General features: G+C 42.0%; 1 protein-coding gene across 3 annotated transcripts in view; it reads left to right on the top strand.

The window, feature by feature from the left end:
* GRAMD1C (GRAM domain containing 1C) overlaps positions 1–17,251 on the top strand; it is a 54,152-nt gene continuing 36,901 nt past the window's right edge. For 2 of the 3 annotated variants that reach the window (XM_049824985.1, XM_049824984.1), the window contains exons 1-2: positions 1–97; positions 1,691–1,819. In XM_049824985.1, the coding sequence (XP_049680942.1) occupies positions 23–97; positions 1,691–1,819 (204 nt within the window). In that variant the 5' untranslated portion in view covers positions 1–22. Of the gene's footprint in view, positions 98–1,690; positions 1,820–12,741; positions 12,894–17,251 lie in introns of those variants that run through there. The other variant, XM_049824986.1, reaches the window with a different exon arrangement.

Here is a 17,251-nt window from a genome sequence, read left to right as displayed (position 1 = left end):
CGGCCGGCGCCTGCCCCTTTAAATGGCGGCCGCGGCCCCGCCGTGCGCCCCGCTGAGGCAGTTAGCGGGCGCCGCGCCGCCCTCGCCCCCCTCCATGGTAAGCGCCGCGGTCTGCGCGCTCCCCGCCGGTCCTCGCCCGCCCCTCCGGCGGGCTCCATGCCCCCGGCCGCTGCCCCGCCGCGGCCCGCCGCCCCCCCGGGCGAGCCGCGGCGGTGGGCTGCGCAGGTAGGTGCGGGACCGGGACGGGGACGGGACGGGAGCCCCGCTCCTTTCCCCCGGGGGACGGGCCGAGGCCGCGGGGCCGCCCCGGAGGCCCGGCGGTAGGGTGGCCCCCGCGGGCAGCGCTGGGAAGCGCCGCCCGGGGGTGCGGGGCCGCCGCCGTCCCCTCCGCCGCCACCCGCCTCCCCGAAAGTTTTTTTTTGGGGCGAGGCGGGCGCGGCCGGGGGGTGGCGGCGGGCCCGCCAAGCGCCGGCGCCGCGGGTCCCCGGTGAGGAGGGACGGCGGCGAGCGTCCCGCGGGGCTGCTGCGGCCCCCGGAGGGAGGGTCCGGGCTCTCGGGTGGCGAGAGCCGCCTGGAGGTGGGGGGGAGAGAGCCCCAGCCGCGCCGCGGGGTTGCTGTGGCAGCCGCTTCGCTCCGGCGACGCGGTGGGTCGGGAGCGTCGCTGCCGCGGCAGTAACGGGTGCGCCCGGGGAAGGAGCAGCAACTGGTGGCCGTTGCGGCGAGTCCGTGTGTTTGCGTGGAGGACCCCCTGCTCCCACGCCACGTAGCCGGGGGTGGGGGTGTCTCTGCCTTCTGCCTCGCACCCCGCTGTCTTCTCCGGAGCGTACGTACCCCCGGCCTGGGCCGCGGGGTCGGCGGGAGCCTCGGAGGAGCGCGGGTGCTCGCCCCCCTGTCCGGGCACGGGCGTGCGTGTGTGTGCCAGCATCGGTGCGGTTCTGAGTCGCTCTGGGCTGGAAACCCGGCGTCGTGTCTCATCGACGGGTCGGTCCAGTAGTACAGGCGGTGTTAGTTACTGGTTACGGCCCTGGACTGGTGTTGTGCCGGTTTGTTAGGTGGCTTGGGACAAGTGTCTTTCTGGGGCTCGGTTTCCTGTCATAAAGTAAAACGGACCTCCCAAGTGAAGAATATGGATATCGAGGGAGAGCGCTACGGAAGAGTGCTTGTATTTATAGTAAGCAATACGAGTAGAACTGTTCGCCTCCGAAGTGTTGCGCTCGTATTTATATACAACAAAACACACAATTTATAGTGTAACTAACATTAAGTATAAATATTTGATGGCTTCGTATTATAATAATATATGTCAGAGCTCTGCTACACCTGCGTGACCTTTCTCAAGTTTTGAAAGGTCCCACGGATTCTAGAGACATGTTGCGCGTTATGCACTGACGTCTCATGTTGATATTATTCTAGCTCTAAATGTCTGGGCAGCTTCAATGTGCAAGTTGAGAGGCTGCTGTGGAAATAAAATACCCTGTTAAAAATGTAAGTAATAATTAAATATAGTATACTCTGGAAAAAATGTAAAATCAATTAAAAGGCTGTCAGTGGGAAGTGTTTCTATGCCACTCGCCTTGGTAAAATTAGCATGTCAAGTTTCATTTAATATATGCTTGTTAAATGGATTAACCATCATATTTCAGTTTTCTCCTCCGTTGTTGAATTACATACCTTGTTTCTTCGTTCACAGGAAGTTCATGAAGTGGATCATGGTCTTATTAGCCAGCTGCTTGCTGATTCAGAGGGCACTCTTAGTTCGTGCACAGAGAAAATGCAGGGTCCTGCTCAGTATAGCTGGAGTTCTGACTGGAGCTTTTGGGTAATGTGTTTTATCTTTCTTCTAACTTGTGTTTTATTTATAAATATAACATAAGTATATTTTAATTTATATATATGTGTTTATGTACTAGCTTTATATACACGGTTCTCAAGTTGCTTTGTAGTCATGAATTAGTAAAACGTTCTCCACCCATGTAGTGAGGTAGGTAATTTTATCATTATCAGCTTACTTAAGTGTAAGCCGAGACTGAGAGGAGGTGAAGTTGTTTACCTGATGTCGCGTATCAAGTTAGTGACAGGACTTCTGTGCCCAGTCCTGTCTCCCGGTTCCTTACCTGGTGCGTTAACCTATCCAAAGTCTCTTTATGCCTTCAGAAAGACATTGTTGATGCTTTTTAACAGTAAGGGCTGAATTTTGATTCTCAGTGCTGGGTAGTTCTTCTGATGTGCTTTCCTAGTGTCTGTTTTTCGTCAGGTAAACTCATTTGTTTTCCACAAGAAGTTCCCTGTGTTCTGTGTAAAGAATGGGATTTGTGAATAAGAAGGGCAGAATGGAGGGGTTCAATCTTGCTCCTCTCCAGGGAGATGCCCCACTGAAAGTGGAGGGTGTAATAATAAATGCTGTCTTTAATACTCTTATCATGCTTTTGATGGATTTTTGTTGTTGTTGTTGTTTTTCCCCAATGCCATGAGAGAAGGTAAACTTACACCTGTAGACTTAGAGCATATGTTTTGCTGTTGGTTTGGTGGATGGGTTGCTGCTGTTAGATGGGGAAGGGGAACACGTGTGTGTGCAGCCACAGGCAGGGTAACACCTGATCTCATGGGAGACTTAGATTCCCTTCCGCACAGCTCTGACAGTCTGACTCAGGTTCTGCTTCAGGTGGGCTCAGTAAATTGGCATGCTTCATCTCGTGCATAGGAACATCATCTGGACTACCGTGTCCTAGTCCTGATGAGGTCATCGTGCTCAGCAGGTGAAAGATTAAGTAACTAGCAAAGGCCGTAGGGAATCTGTGGCAGAGCTTCGAGCCCAACTGGGGGATCAGATTTCCCAACTCCTTATTTATAAATCTAGCTTGTATGTCTTCTCATTCTTCCTTTTCAAACTAAGTGTATGTCCTAATGGTCAGAACATTGATTGTGCATCTCGGGCCCTAGCATAAACTTCCCCCAAAATACATGTGTAGTTTTAAACTGAGCAACAGTAGTCTGGAGCCAAAGGAAATGAGACAATCCGAATAAATCCCAGCAGGTTGTAGAATTGTGTTGCTAGAGAGCGAGTACTTGGATCGTTCAGTATTTTCTCCATTGTTCGTACAGCTACAAAGGCGATAAAGGGCCGTTCTGCCTGTGCCCTGCTGTATCTGTACTTGAATCAATAGTAAATCATGCTGCACGGACATTGTAACTGCTAGCTATGCTCTCATGAGACGGCAAATTAGATTGTGTAAACTAACTCTTGATGGTTTGTATACAAATGTTAATGCAGTTGGCAGTTTGTGAAGAAGAAACCTGTTTAGGTCTTAGGGTCAGTTTGTTGGACTTGGACTTGCAGTTAGCAGCTCAGTCTTTCCTTGTTAAGTTTGGCAATCTAAAATAAAGTCAGTAAAATTTAATATATGAAGAATGTAACTGTGCTATTGGCTTTCCATTTTTAGGTTTCACACACGAGCCAGAGATTAGAGGTTTCTTTGAACAGAGTTTTAGGCACGTAAGGTGCAGGGTATTGTGTGTCCTCACAGTGCCACTTTCTGCTTCCTGTAGTAACGTGTGCTTGTAACTTCAGGGGAATGGGATTCTTCTGCAGTGGCAGCTGCTAAGAGAGCGTGAGATGTTGTCCGGTATAGTTAAATGCTTGCCTTCTGTCTATGATTTATACTTCAAGATCTCAGTATTTGTTTGAAGTTAGTGTTTATCTGGTTCTGCAAATATGACCTTGCAGTTAAAACAAAGGAATTGTGTAAATACTTGCCTCCTGTAAGATAGTGCTGTGGCTTGTAATGTTCTAGCCATACCGTTTGTCACTGATTAGTTTTAAGAACCTCTACCAGTCTGGTTATAGGAGGCTGTGGTACTCATTTTCTCAGCCTCAAGGGGACTGAACTTAGAAGTAGCAAGAGGCAGAAAGTCACAAATTCAAGGCAAAAATTAAGATCTTCTAATTAAAATGTTATGTCATTGGCATATTTCCCTGGTCTTCTTGACAGAAAATGTGTTTTAATAACTTGCGTGGTTCATGATCAGCTGCTGACTATATAAACAAATCATTAAAACTCCCTAAATACTGAGTCATAGTAAATGTGTAGGTGATAACACGGAAGGCAGCTTGTTGCAGTGTGCAAAGCATGTGTCACTGACATTTGGCAAAGGATGATCTTAGTGTCCTGTGGCAGGTGTGGATTTGTTATGCTCATTCCTGAAGTCAGTAGAACTAAGAAATTGCTACAAGACTAGCCTGCAGTAGCATCCAGGGATCAGCTTTGTTGCCTGGGTTATTTGCTTTGAGAGGCTGCACGTTTCTGACAACTTTGGTTTGCTCCAAGGATTCGTTTCTTCTAAATATGTACTCTTGTTTGTCTGATGATGGAAACCAAATGTGGATGTTAGAGCCTGACTGGTTTGACTTCAATTTTTCATGGATTTGAGTGGGAGTAGACAATTGTGCCATGCCTCTAAGTCAGGCCAGTGCTATTGAGTGCTCAACAGGTGCTGTGAGCACATGTAATTAGCAGCAAGCTAGGGCTGGGAGCCTCTGGGATCTCTTTCCTGGCTATGGTGAGTGGGGAGAAGGAAGGGTAGCAGAAAAATCAGCAGGGAAGGAAGAAAAGAAGAGAAACCTATTACGCATAATTTTTCCCCATCTCTAAAAAAAAAAAAGTAATACTTTGGATAGCTTTATTGAAAAGTTTTGAGAAAGAAAGAATTTTCTCTACTACTGTAAGCAATTCTTAAACTGGTAGTGTTACAAACTGCTGTTTTTAAGGTGGGTGGCTTTTTTTGTGTGGCTTTTTTTTTTTTTTTTTTTGAAGACCATTCTCTGGAGGTGGACAAAGCTAGACTTTTACAACCTCACTGGTAGAAGAAAAAAGTTTGCTTGCAAACTTCATCTCAGGGCTTACTCTCTTCACTGGAGCCTGTAAAGCTTGCATCTACTTTTGATTAAATAGTTCTAGTCTTGGCAACTGCAAATAGAAATTATGAAAGTCAAAGATGCTTTGGAAATTAAATTACATCTGGAAACCCTATCTCAAGATTCTGAATTCACTTATTATCCTTTTTACACTCTTCATACTGAAATATAATTCAATTTAATATCCTTGGAAGAAGAAACCCATGAAAGTCTTAAGTGTTCTGCTACTGTAATGAAGAAGGTAAAGGTGAATGAGGAAGCTAATGAAAAGGATTCTTGTATCAAGAATGAGGGTGTTCTGAGGACTCTAGTTTCTATTAATAAACAGTCAAAGTTCATATATGTCTACAATAAGAAGAATGCCTGTGGAAAGAAAGAACAAAAAAGTAAGTTCTTCCATTGCAATGCAAAGGTAGGTGGAAAGAGTTGAAATCAAATGAGCATCTCTCAGAAAATTGCTTTTATCTGGGAAGCTTGTTTAAGAATTTGGAAATGTGAGGTGCCAAGGAGGTGTTGGAAAGAAAATAATAAAAGGGGCTTTAAAAAAGCCAATTTGATTGCAGTGTAATGTCAGTTTAAAGAGTTGGTCAGTGTGAAGAGGTGCGACAATAGAAGCAAACAAGTGATACAGTGAAAGTGAAAATAAGCCTTTTATTTTTCATAATACAAGAATAAGTGAAGCTTTACAAGATTTGGAAAAGGACTTTGATTTTTTTACAAGCATGGATTTGGTCTCTATGAGAAAGAGCTAGTCTGTGGGAGTGTGTGAGAGTACATATGCCAAGAACACAATAAACATATACGAGTCAAACCTGCACAGGGGGATGCAGATATACATTACAATTTGGAATATAACTTATTGCAGCACAGATACAAGTTGATATACTTTGGGTCCAAGAGTAGTAAGGGTTAGATGAAATATTTCTTGCAGCTACAGTTGTTTGAATGCTCCTTCCACCTTTCTCTGAAGACTAATGTTCACTCTGGGAATGGCTTACTGGGCTTGTTAGATGAGTAACTATGTTTTGGCAGGCTGGTGTTTAAGGCCCTCTGACAGTTGCTTCATCTGTTGTGTTGTGTACTTGGTGTGTTACTTCTTCTGAAGAAAGCTTTTCTTCTCATCTGTGCCTCCAAATGCTTGGGTTGTGAAAGAGAGACATCACGGTTTGTGACGTCGGAGGAGGATTTTTAGCCTTCTTTTTATTTGCTGGTATGAAGCAGTCTGCTAAGGAGGATGAGAATTGGAGAAATGCTGTAGGTCTCAAAAGAGAATAAAAATCTTAAGCACACTTATGCTGTTTTTTTCTGAAATGTCATAACTTTAGTTTAAATAGCTTTTGCTGTACTTGTAGCACTGGTTTGTTGTTTGTTTACCTATCTGGAATCTCTAGAATAGGTGCCTTTTTTTTAGCCCTGTGATAGCACTGATTATACAGAAGCAGCGTTTTAAAATGGTAAGCAAAGATAAACGGTGCAGTTCTGACTAGCCCTTGAACATGGCTAATTAGGCTAAAATGTTTTTCTCACTTCTTTTCACCCTGGGAATCTCTTTATTGCTGTTGAAGCAGCTCCAAACTGAGCACTAGGGTAGATCTGACTGCCATCAAGTTTCAGCCTGTTCTGAAGAAAGACTGGCAGTTTGGTGCCCTGTCTAAATGAGCTTACCCCAGCTGCAGCAGTGGGAGTTTCTATATAATATGAATTATTACACACATCTAAAGAGTTAGTCTAGAACCTGAAGATTAAGTTTAATAGATCAAGAAGAAAATACTTCAGATTCATGTGATTTACTTTTTTTTTTTTTTTTAAGTCACTGGGAGCAAAACCATTGGAAATGCAATATAGTTCAGAAAATCAGCATGGAGTTGGTTGAATGGTGATATTCTTTTAATGAAAGGGCAGTTCATAGCTTGTGGAACAAAGGGTTTAAGAGACAACTCTAGGAGATGGAAGTAAGCTCTGTTTTTGGCCTTTGTCGTTTGGTTACAGCTTTGTTGTTCAGCATTTCTGCAAACAAGCAGTGGTGTAGCACTGTCTTTAAGTCTGCTACAGGTGAGCTACTTGCATCCCTTTGAAGGGAAAGAAGATGGGTAAACAAAACTACAGGATGTGATTGTTTGGTGGTACACTTAATTAAGTCATTAGCAGCAACTAGGAGTAGAAAATTCTCCAGGAGATAATTAAAGAAAGAAAGAAAAAAAATCAAAATCTGAAGTATTTTATTGATGTTTAGATGATTTGGGACACATACTTACCTATCCAAAAACACAAGAGCGTTTTAGACAGGATTATGTGGCTTTTCTGCTAATGACTACTCTGGAAGTTATATCTTACATCATCCCATGTACCAGATGGTTATGCACTAGTTGAGTTATGTCAGGATTCCTTGGTGATATTGGCAGCATTCTAGAAATGATGTGGAGTAAGTGTTGTTTTGTTTTTTTTTTTTTTAGGTAGTGCTTTTTTATTGAAGTTGCTTATTGAGTCAGTAAAGCCTACACTTCAGATATTTGTGTATTTATTACTGCAACCCCCTAAAGCCCCTAGGGAAATGACAGATAAAGTCATTCAGGACTTTGGCCTGCTCATATGACCTCTCAGCTGCTCCTGTTTTCTGCTGTGCCTACGCACCAGAACGCAAGATATCGCCCCTTGTTCAGAATGAGTGGAGGTATGTGATAGTGAATGAAGGTGTGTATGTAGCTCTAATCAGCTTGTACTGATATACCTGTTTCCCAATAGCTGACCCTTTGCATTACATTTTAATATAAAATTGAAGAAAATTTGTGTGTGGTCTCTCTTTGCTGGGAATGGTTCAGTCAAATCTGCTCACAGCTTTTAATAAAGAAATGACTAAGAGTAGAATCTGCATTTGGTTTCTAAGATAGAAAAAGATCAAATTAGATACTTCATAGGAAAAATTTGGGGCAATTGCTTGGTGAGTCCTATTTTCCATGTAATTTCAAGTGCAGTAGGGCTACTGGCAGGCTTAATGACATGACCAGTCTAATTTATACCAAAACAGTTAATGTAATTGGCTACAATCACTCGTGCATTAACTATGTAACTACCATTGTAGTTTGTTTAATATGCTCCTTCAGGTTTTCACCACAGTCCTGATCCAAAGTATTTATGTATCCTTCTGTGAGTTGCTGAAAAGTAAATGAGACCAAGAGCAATTACTACCAAGAGGGTTGTTTGTTTTCTTCATGACCTTTTTTCCTGACCAATATTTGGGGACTGTTACTAAACTTAAATACAGATCGGAGATGCCAGAGTCCAGTTCTGGCAAAGTAAGGAGGGAAAAGTGCAACTGAGGTATGCCATTCTTTTGCTTCTGTATTTGGCTACTTTTGTATTAAGTAATCTTGATGGCACTTTGTTGCAGGTAAGGAAGACAAGAGTTCAGAAGTAATGTCTTATAGTTACTTTTGTATGAGGTTTTTCCCCCCTCCCCCCAAAATCTGTTGTGGGGGGGTTTTTCACTATTCGTTGAATGGATCAAGTAAGTCCAAAGAAGAGCAGTCTGAATTTTTTTTTTTTTTTTTCATTTCTTAGGCAGCCCGCAGTGAAAGATCAGGTGAAGGAACAGATGTTCTTAACAAATAACATTGGCTAATTGTTTCACATACATGCTGTAGGAAGAAATATGAGTCAGATGAAACTGCTGGTCTGAAAAGAACGTATTTTTTTATCCAAAAGGAAATCATCTTGACTGAGCTTTTAATTGCTATTGCATCATATTAGTGCACTTCTGGCTGTTGAAGCCTGGACAATGTAGCTACAGGACTCAAAATTAAACTGGGGAGCAGACAGATTGAGCTAAACAATAACTTTGTGCTGGGAGGGTGACAAACTTGCTTCAGTTAAACAATGTTAAAATAGTAACTGCAAAGTTCATACAAACACACTTGGTTTATTTGTATTAAGTTTGTTTTAGAACTTGATGTATCACAGGGGTTTTTGTTGGTTTTTTGTTGTTGTTTGGGGTTTGTTGTTTGGTTTTTGTTTTTTTTTTGTTTTTTTTTTTGTTAAATCCTCCTGCAGTAGATGAAATTACTAAAAGAAAACAAAAACGTTGCTTGAATGCTGCATCTTTGAAGTCAGGAAAGTAGGTACAAATCCACAATTTTTCCTTAAAATGACAGGAGCTAGGCACTTAAGACCCTTATGAATTTGGCTAGTACTAGTGTCTTGGGGAGGCAGCATGAAACATGGTCTCTGGCAGGGGCATTATAGGCATAATTTTACTACCACAACCAAAGAACATGTTGCCAGCTATGGGTGGTATTGATGAGAATGCTGAGTAAATCCAAGATTGGAGCATCTTGTTTCCTGGAAGCTAAAAGCACCTTAGTTTCCAGTTCAGAGTTGGGGAAGATGTTTGTCAATGGAAGTGTCCAAATCTCTTGAACTTTTTGCTCAACCTTCTTATTTAAAAATTAAATCATAGAATCATTTAGGTTGGAAAAGGCCTTCAAGATCATCCAGTCCAACCATCAACCATGCCCACTAAACCATGTCCTGAAGTACCCTGTCTACTTGCTTTTTGAATACCTCCAGGGATGTTTCCAAACTCAGAGGGACTTGGTAGCAGTTTGTATCAAGAATTATATTTGAAATTATCAGCCTTATTGCTAACTGCAAATGTGTTTAGTCAGCTGAAGATGGCATTATCTTTTAAACAGGAAATGCACTTAAATCCCTTTATGCTCATGCTACTTCTGAGGCCTGAGTCATACTGGTACCCAGGCTTTGGTGGGGCCTTTTTGAGATCACTTTCAGTCTTCTTACTGTCTTTTTGATGGAAAGAAATTGCCAATGAATATTTTTCTGTATAGATTTGCCTCCCAATGTCTTGCTGCTCTTCCAGCACACAGAGATTCCCTGTGATGTATCTGAGCTTTGCTTTGGAAAGGCAGAAGACTTGCCTTGTTTTTCTGGTGAAACCAGTTCCTGCTATTTACATATGAAGCTGATCTTGACAACAGAACTGTGGGCCATCTAAAGTGCCACCACCCAGCTAGGTGCACAAACACAACTGCTTTAGCCTAGTGAGCAGCTGTAGCTGGCAAAATGACTGTAAATATAGCCCCGTTGTGTTCAGTTATCTTTTCCTTTCAGGCATTCAGACTTAAATCTGATGATACCAGTGATTAATATGCCTTGAAATGCATTTTTCTGTTTCTTCTCTCAGCTCCCTCAGTAGGGCTGTGCTAGGAGAGGGATCTTTCTTCCCTGCTGTTGAGTCATTAGCTCTACCTTCAGCCAAGTGCCCAAGGGGATCCGACTTGTAGGAGGCTGGGCCTTCAGTGGGTGAGGTGGATGCACCAGAGAGACACCTGCCTCTTCTCCTATCGCTCTGAAACCGTACGTTTGTTGTGATAGCTTCCAGGGATGCTGTCTTGCGGCTGGGGATGCGTGGGTGGTGCCATGCAGCAAAGAGGAACTCCACAGCCCCTCGCTGCTGTAGTGGCTTGTGGTCTGTGTGGGGTGAAGCTCCTATGCAGCCTGCTGTTTTCTCTGTAGTCCTCCTCACTTCCAGAATAACTTCCTACACCAATGGCAGTCAGAGCCTGACTTCATGTAGTTACTTGCAGAAGTGTGGCGGACAGGTCCTAGGTAAGGCAGAGGGAAAGGGACAGACAGCACAAAGAAAGCAGAATAGATGTATGCCTTCTGTTCCCCTTTCAGAGCAGTCAGAAGGATCTGGTGGGCATGCAAAGCCTTATATCCTTTGCCTCAAAGTGTCTGCTCCATGCCTACAAAGAACTGAGCTCTGGGCAGCTGATGGAGGGGTGGGTGGTAGTGTACTCATTTTGGGAGCTTGGGGTATGCATGATCTCCTCCCTGTCTGCCCTGGAGCTCCGACTGAGGAGGTCTGTGAGCAAGGGCTTGACTTACAACATGGACAATGGCCAAGTCTTGTGTGAGAGTAGATTTGGGTCCGTGCTGAGTTACCGTGTGTAGATGTACTCTATCTTTAAGACTGGTGCATGGGCTGTAGCCTTCAGTGCTGCAGAGAGGAGGAGCAGTGGGTATTGGGTGCTCCTTTCCAAGCTGGTGTTTCCCTGGTGATGGTACTTTCCTCAGCTGTCCCCTTGGAGACTTTGGTGAACTTGAAATGACCTATGCTACTGCAGTCTGCCTCCCCAAATCCGTTTAGATGATAGTGATTTTTAGATTGGAGCTGGGCAGCTCTATGCAAGCCACCCCCCCCCACCCCCCCCCGCTTATGTTTTATTTGACCACTTGCTGCAGCATTTGTGTGCATGTTCTGCAAGGTTAGTGTGTTCCAGCCTGTTTTCCAAGCTGGCGTGCAAGCAGAGGCTGGCAGAACGCTAGTTAGCTCTGCTGGATGGTGTCCAGCACTGGCTCTGAGCAAGTGGGTGAGAGAGGGGGGAGCCGTAGAGGCTGCCTGAGTGCTGGCCAGGGATTTGCATGGGTTGGAACAGGCTGCAGGCAGCTAGAGGAGGAGGAGGTATATGTAGGGGGTGTGTGTCTTCTGACTTTGCGTTAGCTTCATGCCTCAGTCAGTTTTATTTCTGAAATGGAGCATATGCTTTGCTCCTCACTGTACGTGTCAAACTTTAGATTTTATATCCAAATCGGAGTTGTTACAAAAGTACATTTGCTTTACCATTTTAAAATACTTCAGAATGTTTATTTGCAGAAAGAAACTACTGAATACTGCAAAGTAGTTGCTTCAGAATAAGCAGAGGATATTGTCAATCCAAACTATATATTTTTTTTTTGTTTTCAGGGAAAAGTCTAATTCTACTAATGACAAGAGGCTTTCTTACCAATGGTAAGAAGGTTATCAGCTTGTTTCGCAAGGACCTTGTTGGAATAGCTTCAGCTGAACCCTATTTCAATGAAATGTAATGGATTGTGAAATTGAGCTAATTCCAGTGGGATCTGAAGGAGAAATTTGGGAGAGTTCCTCATATGTTCTAAACTGAAATACTTTGTTACAAAATTTTTCCAGATCTTTTCTACTGCTTTTTCTAAAGAACTTCAAGTTGTACAACCAGTTAAAGATTTTTTTTTTAAAGTTCTCCAAACAAATATCTCTACATCTTGAAACTTTTAAAATATTAAGTCGTTCAGTTTTCTTTCTGCTTGAGAAGGAAGCCACATGTCAGGTCAATGATGGCTTGATGAGACTGATGTCCACAGTGGAGCTGGTAAGGACTGGACTACTGGTGAGTTTCTGTGGGACATAGTGCTTTTGATGTACTAGATCCAGTCTTTAAAATAAATAGGAGCAGTCTCTCTTTCAGGATTACATAATTCAGTCAGTTTCTTGACACTAGGTGTCAAATACTTTGTAAGTGGGCATCAAATATTTCAGAAGCTCTCCATAATGAAATAGTTCTGAGGAGTTTCTTCCTACATGGATTTTTGTAAGCTACTGGTGTTAGTGCTAAATAATAGTCCGTCTAACATTTTTAGTGTGCCTGCCCATGCATCTGAGAACTAGTTGATAGTAACACTCATTTTAAGGGGACTAGGGACTCTGTCTTTAGCCTTGTTTATGGGATCTCATAGGATTTAAAAAAAACCAAAACACAAAACCCCCAAACAAACAAACAAAACCCTAGAAAATACAGTAGCTTGAGTAATTGCTCATGACCTGTATTCTAATATCCCTTCCTTGAAAGCTTACATGTTGTATTTCCAACAGAAGAAAGACATAGGTGCACCAAAACTCTTGCTGGATGCTGCTCTGTCTGTACACAGATGCCACTGAAGGAGAACTGCCATTGGTTTGTTTCATGCTCAGTCACTAAGAAATGTTAAAATCCGTTTCTCCTTCAGCCTCTGCAAATAAGAGGGGGGCTGGGCCACAGAAGGGGATGTAATGACCCTAGTACATAGCCCTGTGCCTGCCAGTGGCCCACTGGAAGAGTGCCCTGTCCTTATGAGAGTCCCCTCTCTAGAGAAGTTAAGAGTGAACAAAGAAGAGCATATAATGAATGTAAGTAAAATAGTCCTGGTTCCCTAAACTCTTCCCCCTCCCACTGTGGCTATGAGCTTGTTTCCATTTCCTTGAGAGCATGGGAACTTTTGGAAAGCAGGCTCCTAGGGAATACAATGGCTGAGCCAACCCTGGCAACAGTTGCTTGTTTTTCTCTCTTTTTTTTTTTTTTTTTTTTTTTGGCATGCCTCATATTACCTATGAATTAAATAGAACTGTGTGGATAAACAGGTGTGATCAAATAGCTCCTTATTTAAAAAAAAAAAATATCAAAGTGGACACTCTGTACACATCCAGTCCTAAAGTGCACAGTGTACTGTACATAGCACAGTAAGTCACCTCAAGTAAGGTGGTATTACTCTTCAGGTCCTGTGAGTGCTTCTTTCCCTGTGCAAGTTTAATGTTTTTGTGCTTTGAGAGAGAAAAGAACAGTAAGTTACGGCTAGTAAAGTTTGAGTACTCAATAATTGAAAGTTACTTCTAACCCAAATTTTTTCTGTGATTCTGTCAAGGAATGGTTAGTGAAAATAGATCACTGTAACAGAGTGGATCTGGGCTGTTTGCTTGTGACAGGGTAAACAGAACAAGTCTGACACTTTCAAAATACATCCTTGTGCTTGTTTTCAGAAGTAATGGAAAAATGTGCCCTAGAACAGTGAAAAGATAAGTGAGACTGGTAGTCATGTGGACCTGAGCTTCCACTGTGATTCTGTGCCTAAAAGCAAATGTGAGTCGGATTTGTGTGTTTGCAGTGACTCCTGCAATGCTACATCTAGCTTTCAAGAAGCACATTGAAAATAGGACAGGATTCAGAAGAGCCATGAGAATGTCTGGAAAAAAAAATCTTTTTGCTAATAGACTTGAGAAGCTTAATCCCTACCTCAAAAGAAGATACGGGGTAACTTGCTCACAATCTGAAAATAATTCATGAAGTGAAGACAAGATTAACCAACAGACCACTAGAAGAACTAACCATAGCTAGGATGGATTTTTCCATTGGGGTGACTTTTAATTTAAGAAGGTAAAATATGGTTTGTTTTGTGTGTTTTGTGTTGGTTTGTTGTTTTTTTTTTTTTTCTTTCCCAAAGGGAAATACCGTAATTGTAGCTCTGGTTTTGAAGCAGGAGCTAAATTGTGAGCTAGCTGTGGCTTTGTGCATTATGGGTTAGATTGGATGGTCATAATGAACTTTTCTGGACTGAAGAAATGACCGCAGTGGGATCAACATTTCTCTGATGGAAAGCTTGTCAGGCTTGGCACATTTTACAGGTAGCCTCAGCAGAGAGACCACCATCTCGGTGTGCCATGGTGGTAGTTCTTGTGTTTATAGATAAGTCTGCCTGAATCTGTTTTGGAGTATGTGAAGTCTTAAGTTTGCCTGCCTTATACTGCTAAATGAGGCTTTTATTTAGGGCTGTTAACTTAGCTCTCTCCTAGCCTACTGAGGCTGTAGACTCACTGGAAGTGGGATCTTGGTATGTTTTCATTGGTTTTGGTGTTTTTATTTCTCCCTTACCAGATGAGTTTCAAGAAAACATGTAGTCTAAAGTAGTCTTTTTGTATAAAATCAAACTCCTCTCTGATTCTATGTTGTTCTTCTGGAGGCTGTTTCCTTTTTATTTCTCCTGATGCTAAGAAGGATTTTAGATAAATTTGAAGTGGGGGAGGGGGGAGGAACAGTGCATTCTTCAGTAGAAATGCAACAATTTTTGCCAGCATATTTAATATTTGTTTTAATGTGCTAGTGTAGGATTAAAAAGTACTTTCATCCTAACCTTACTAATGCCTCCAGATTTATTTTTGACCATATCTAGAAACTTCATTGGAAGGTACCGGTCAAGCTCTTCTGTCTTTGGGGAATAGCACATCAGGTGGTCTTTAAGTAGAGTGCAGAGACAGTGGCGTGGATCTGCTTGCTTATAGACAGAGGAGCAAAGCCATGCATCTCATTGGCCATATTTTCATGGTTAAGTGAGGATTCTGAGCATAAAAAGGGAGTAGGTTGGGCAGCTTGCTTATTAGGCTTGTTTGATTCTGGGACCCCAAGGACTCAGTGGTAACTGATACTAAGACTGAAGCTCAGTGGGAGGCATGTGTGCATCTCTCAAAATGAGGTGACATCAGAGTCGTAGTATTCTGGTGGTGAGGTCAACTTATCTGTGTTCTCAGCTGTTTGTATTCATAGCTGCACGTTAAAAGTATAGAATGCAAATTATCAGGTAACGTGGGTTCTGTGGTGTCTCAAAACAAGGGGAAAACAATAACAAAGCAAATGCAAAATTATTACTGTCATTAGCAAATGTTAAAAAATGTGCATGCCGTTCTGCTGAGGTTGATTGACTATTTGCATGCTTAGTGATAATATGCAATCAAATAATTTCCTAACAATTAGCATTTTTACTGTACTCCTTGGGAGAAGGTGTAGCTTAACTTTCTTCTCCAGTTTGCTAAATGGCTCAAATTATTTACAGTGTCCACACTTTGAAGATGTAAATGTGAAGGGAAGCTGTTTTTCTAACAGGCTTCTATCACATAAATAGCTCAGCTTAGTGCTATTTAAGTTAACGTATTTTTTTCTGGAACATGACTTTATATAGTTGGACTCTGGTCCATTTCTAAACAAGGTATAAGAATCACTTGGTTATGTGTCTTCAAGTAGTATCTGGTTCTTGCATAACTGTCTTCTGTGAAACTTTCTGGATGACACTGAAGAGGTTTTTCTGCTTATGAAATTTTATAGGTTTCTGGTTTATTTTGTGGCTTCAGATAAAGAATGCTAATATGTTGTTGCCTGGACTTCATTTTCTTAGCGATTAAATATAGCATACTCATAAATGCCTAAGATTATCCTCGGGCAAAGTGTTTGCCTGATGACTTATAATTAAACTTAGAAAAGTGCATGTGTTAAAAATGAGTTGCTGTTTTCATCTCTTAAATGCCGTACTACAGTATAATTTATGCCTTTCTTCTTTTAATATTTGATGGTAAGTTTTGTAACCCAGAGATGACAACCTGCCTCAAATGCTGCCACGTCTTGGATATTATAATAGTGATTGAAAGACGTTATATTCAGCATACTATAATATGCTGTCTGATATGCTGCTTATGATATTCATAGGAAATGTCTCATTTTCTTCACTTGAAGGAAATTGATAGTGCCAATAGTGTTAAAATTGTTCCTGTTGTTTCCCAAGTCCATTAAGTGATCTCTTAATCACCAAGCCACATACTGAGTACTTAATAATTACAGATCTAAGTGAGCTAGTTTTCATGCAAAGTAAGAAAAAGATGAGGTTAAGAAGTTTCAATGTGCTCACTTTTTTCTGCTGATTAGTTAAGGATTCAGAGCAAGCTTTTCATAAATGTCATAAGAGGTCAGTAGAAATCTACAATTAATAAGAGGATTTCTTATAGCGTGTTTGTCTCTTGTGACAAAGAACACTTCTAAACGCTAGCAAGGGTTTCTCAGACAAGCTATAGCAGGTTTTATGCTCTAGAAGAATTCAATTTCTAAGTGAAACTCAAGATGCCTTGAGTTTGGATTCTTGGAGCTGTTGAACTGGCTGATTCAGGCACTAATATAAATGTGTCTGTGATACTGTAATGTTTCTGTTTTCCTGATTCCTTTTGTCTTATAACCACAAAAGTGCTTAAATTCAGCATAGCTCTTCTCTTGTGTACAGTGTGTTTGAGAAACTACTAGTCTCCTTAAAAGCGTGGCTGCTTAAATCATGGTTTCATAAATTGGGGTTGAAGATTGTGAACTTTCTTTTGCTTTCATGGCAGACCAGTTCTTTTTTCCCTTTGTATGTCAGCATTGCCATTGCAAGCTCAGACTTCAGTCAATTGAGGTATGACTATGTAAACCATAGGGTCTCTGGAACTACAGGTGGAAACTTTACACATCTGAGTTAACTTTTCATTTTTCCCCATGTCTCTTTCCAGAGTAATTGCAGAGAACTCCATTTCTTCAAAGCAGTGCAGTCATCGGATGCCTGTTACAGATGATCAGTTAAAAGCATGTGTTTTGGGGCATGATATGACAGGGCCAAGAAACCATAGCCTATCTACTTTAGTAGATAACATGATCTCCAAGAATGTTATTTTTATATTCTCAAAAAGAGCTGAAATATAACTGGAAGCATACAGCTTAGAGGACATGTCTAACATGTTGCCCTGTTAGTTGCACCCAAACCTTTCATGCTTACTTTTCTCAGAAGGGGAGGGGTGGACATATTTTCTGTCTCCCTCCCTCACTGCCTTTTTGCATTGCAATGCTCAATGTTAGTGGACAGCAAATATGTACTCAGAGGTGATCAGACATAAAGAGTTTCTTTTATTGATGGTAATAGAAGGTA

The sequence above is a fragment of the Accipiter gentilis genome, chromosome 21, assembly GCF_929443795.1.
Source record: "Accipiter gentilis chromosome 21, bAccGen1.1, whole genome shotgun sequence".
NCBI lineage: Eukaryota > Metazoa > Chordata > Aves > Accipitriformes > Accipitridae > Astur > Astur gentilis.
Note: the sequence above shows the minus strand (reverse complement) of the source record. Positions and strands in the feature narration are given on the sequence as shown.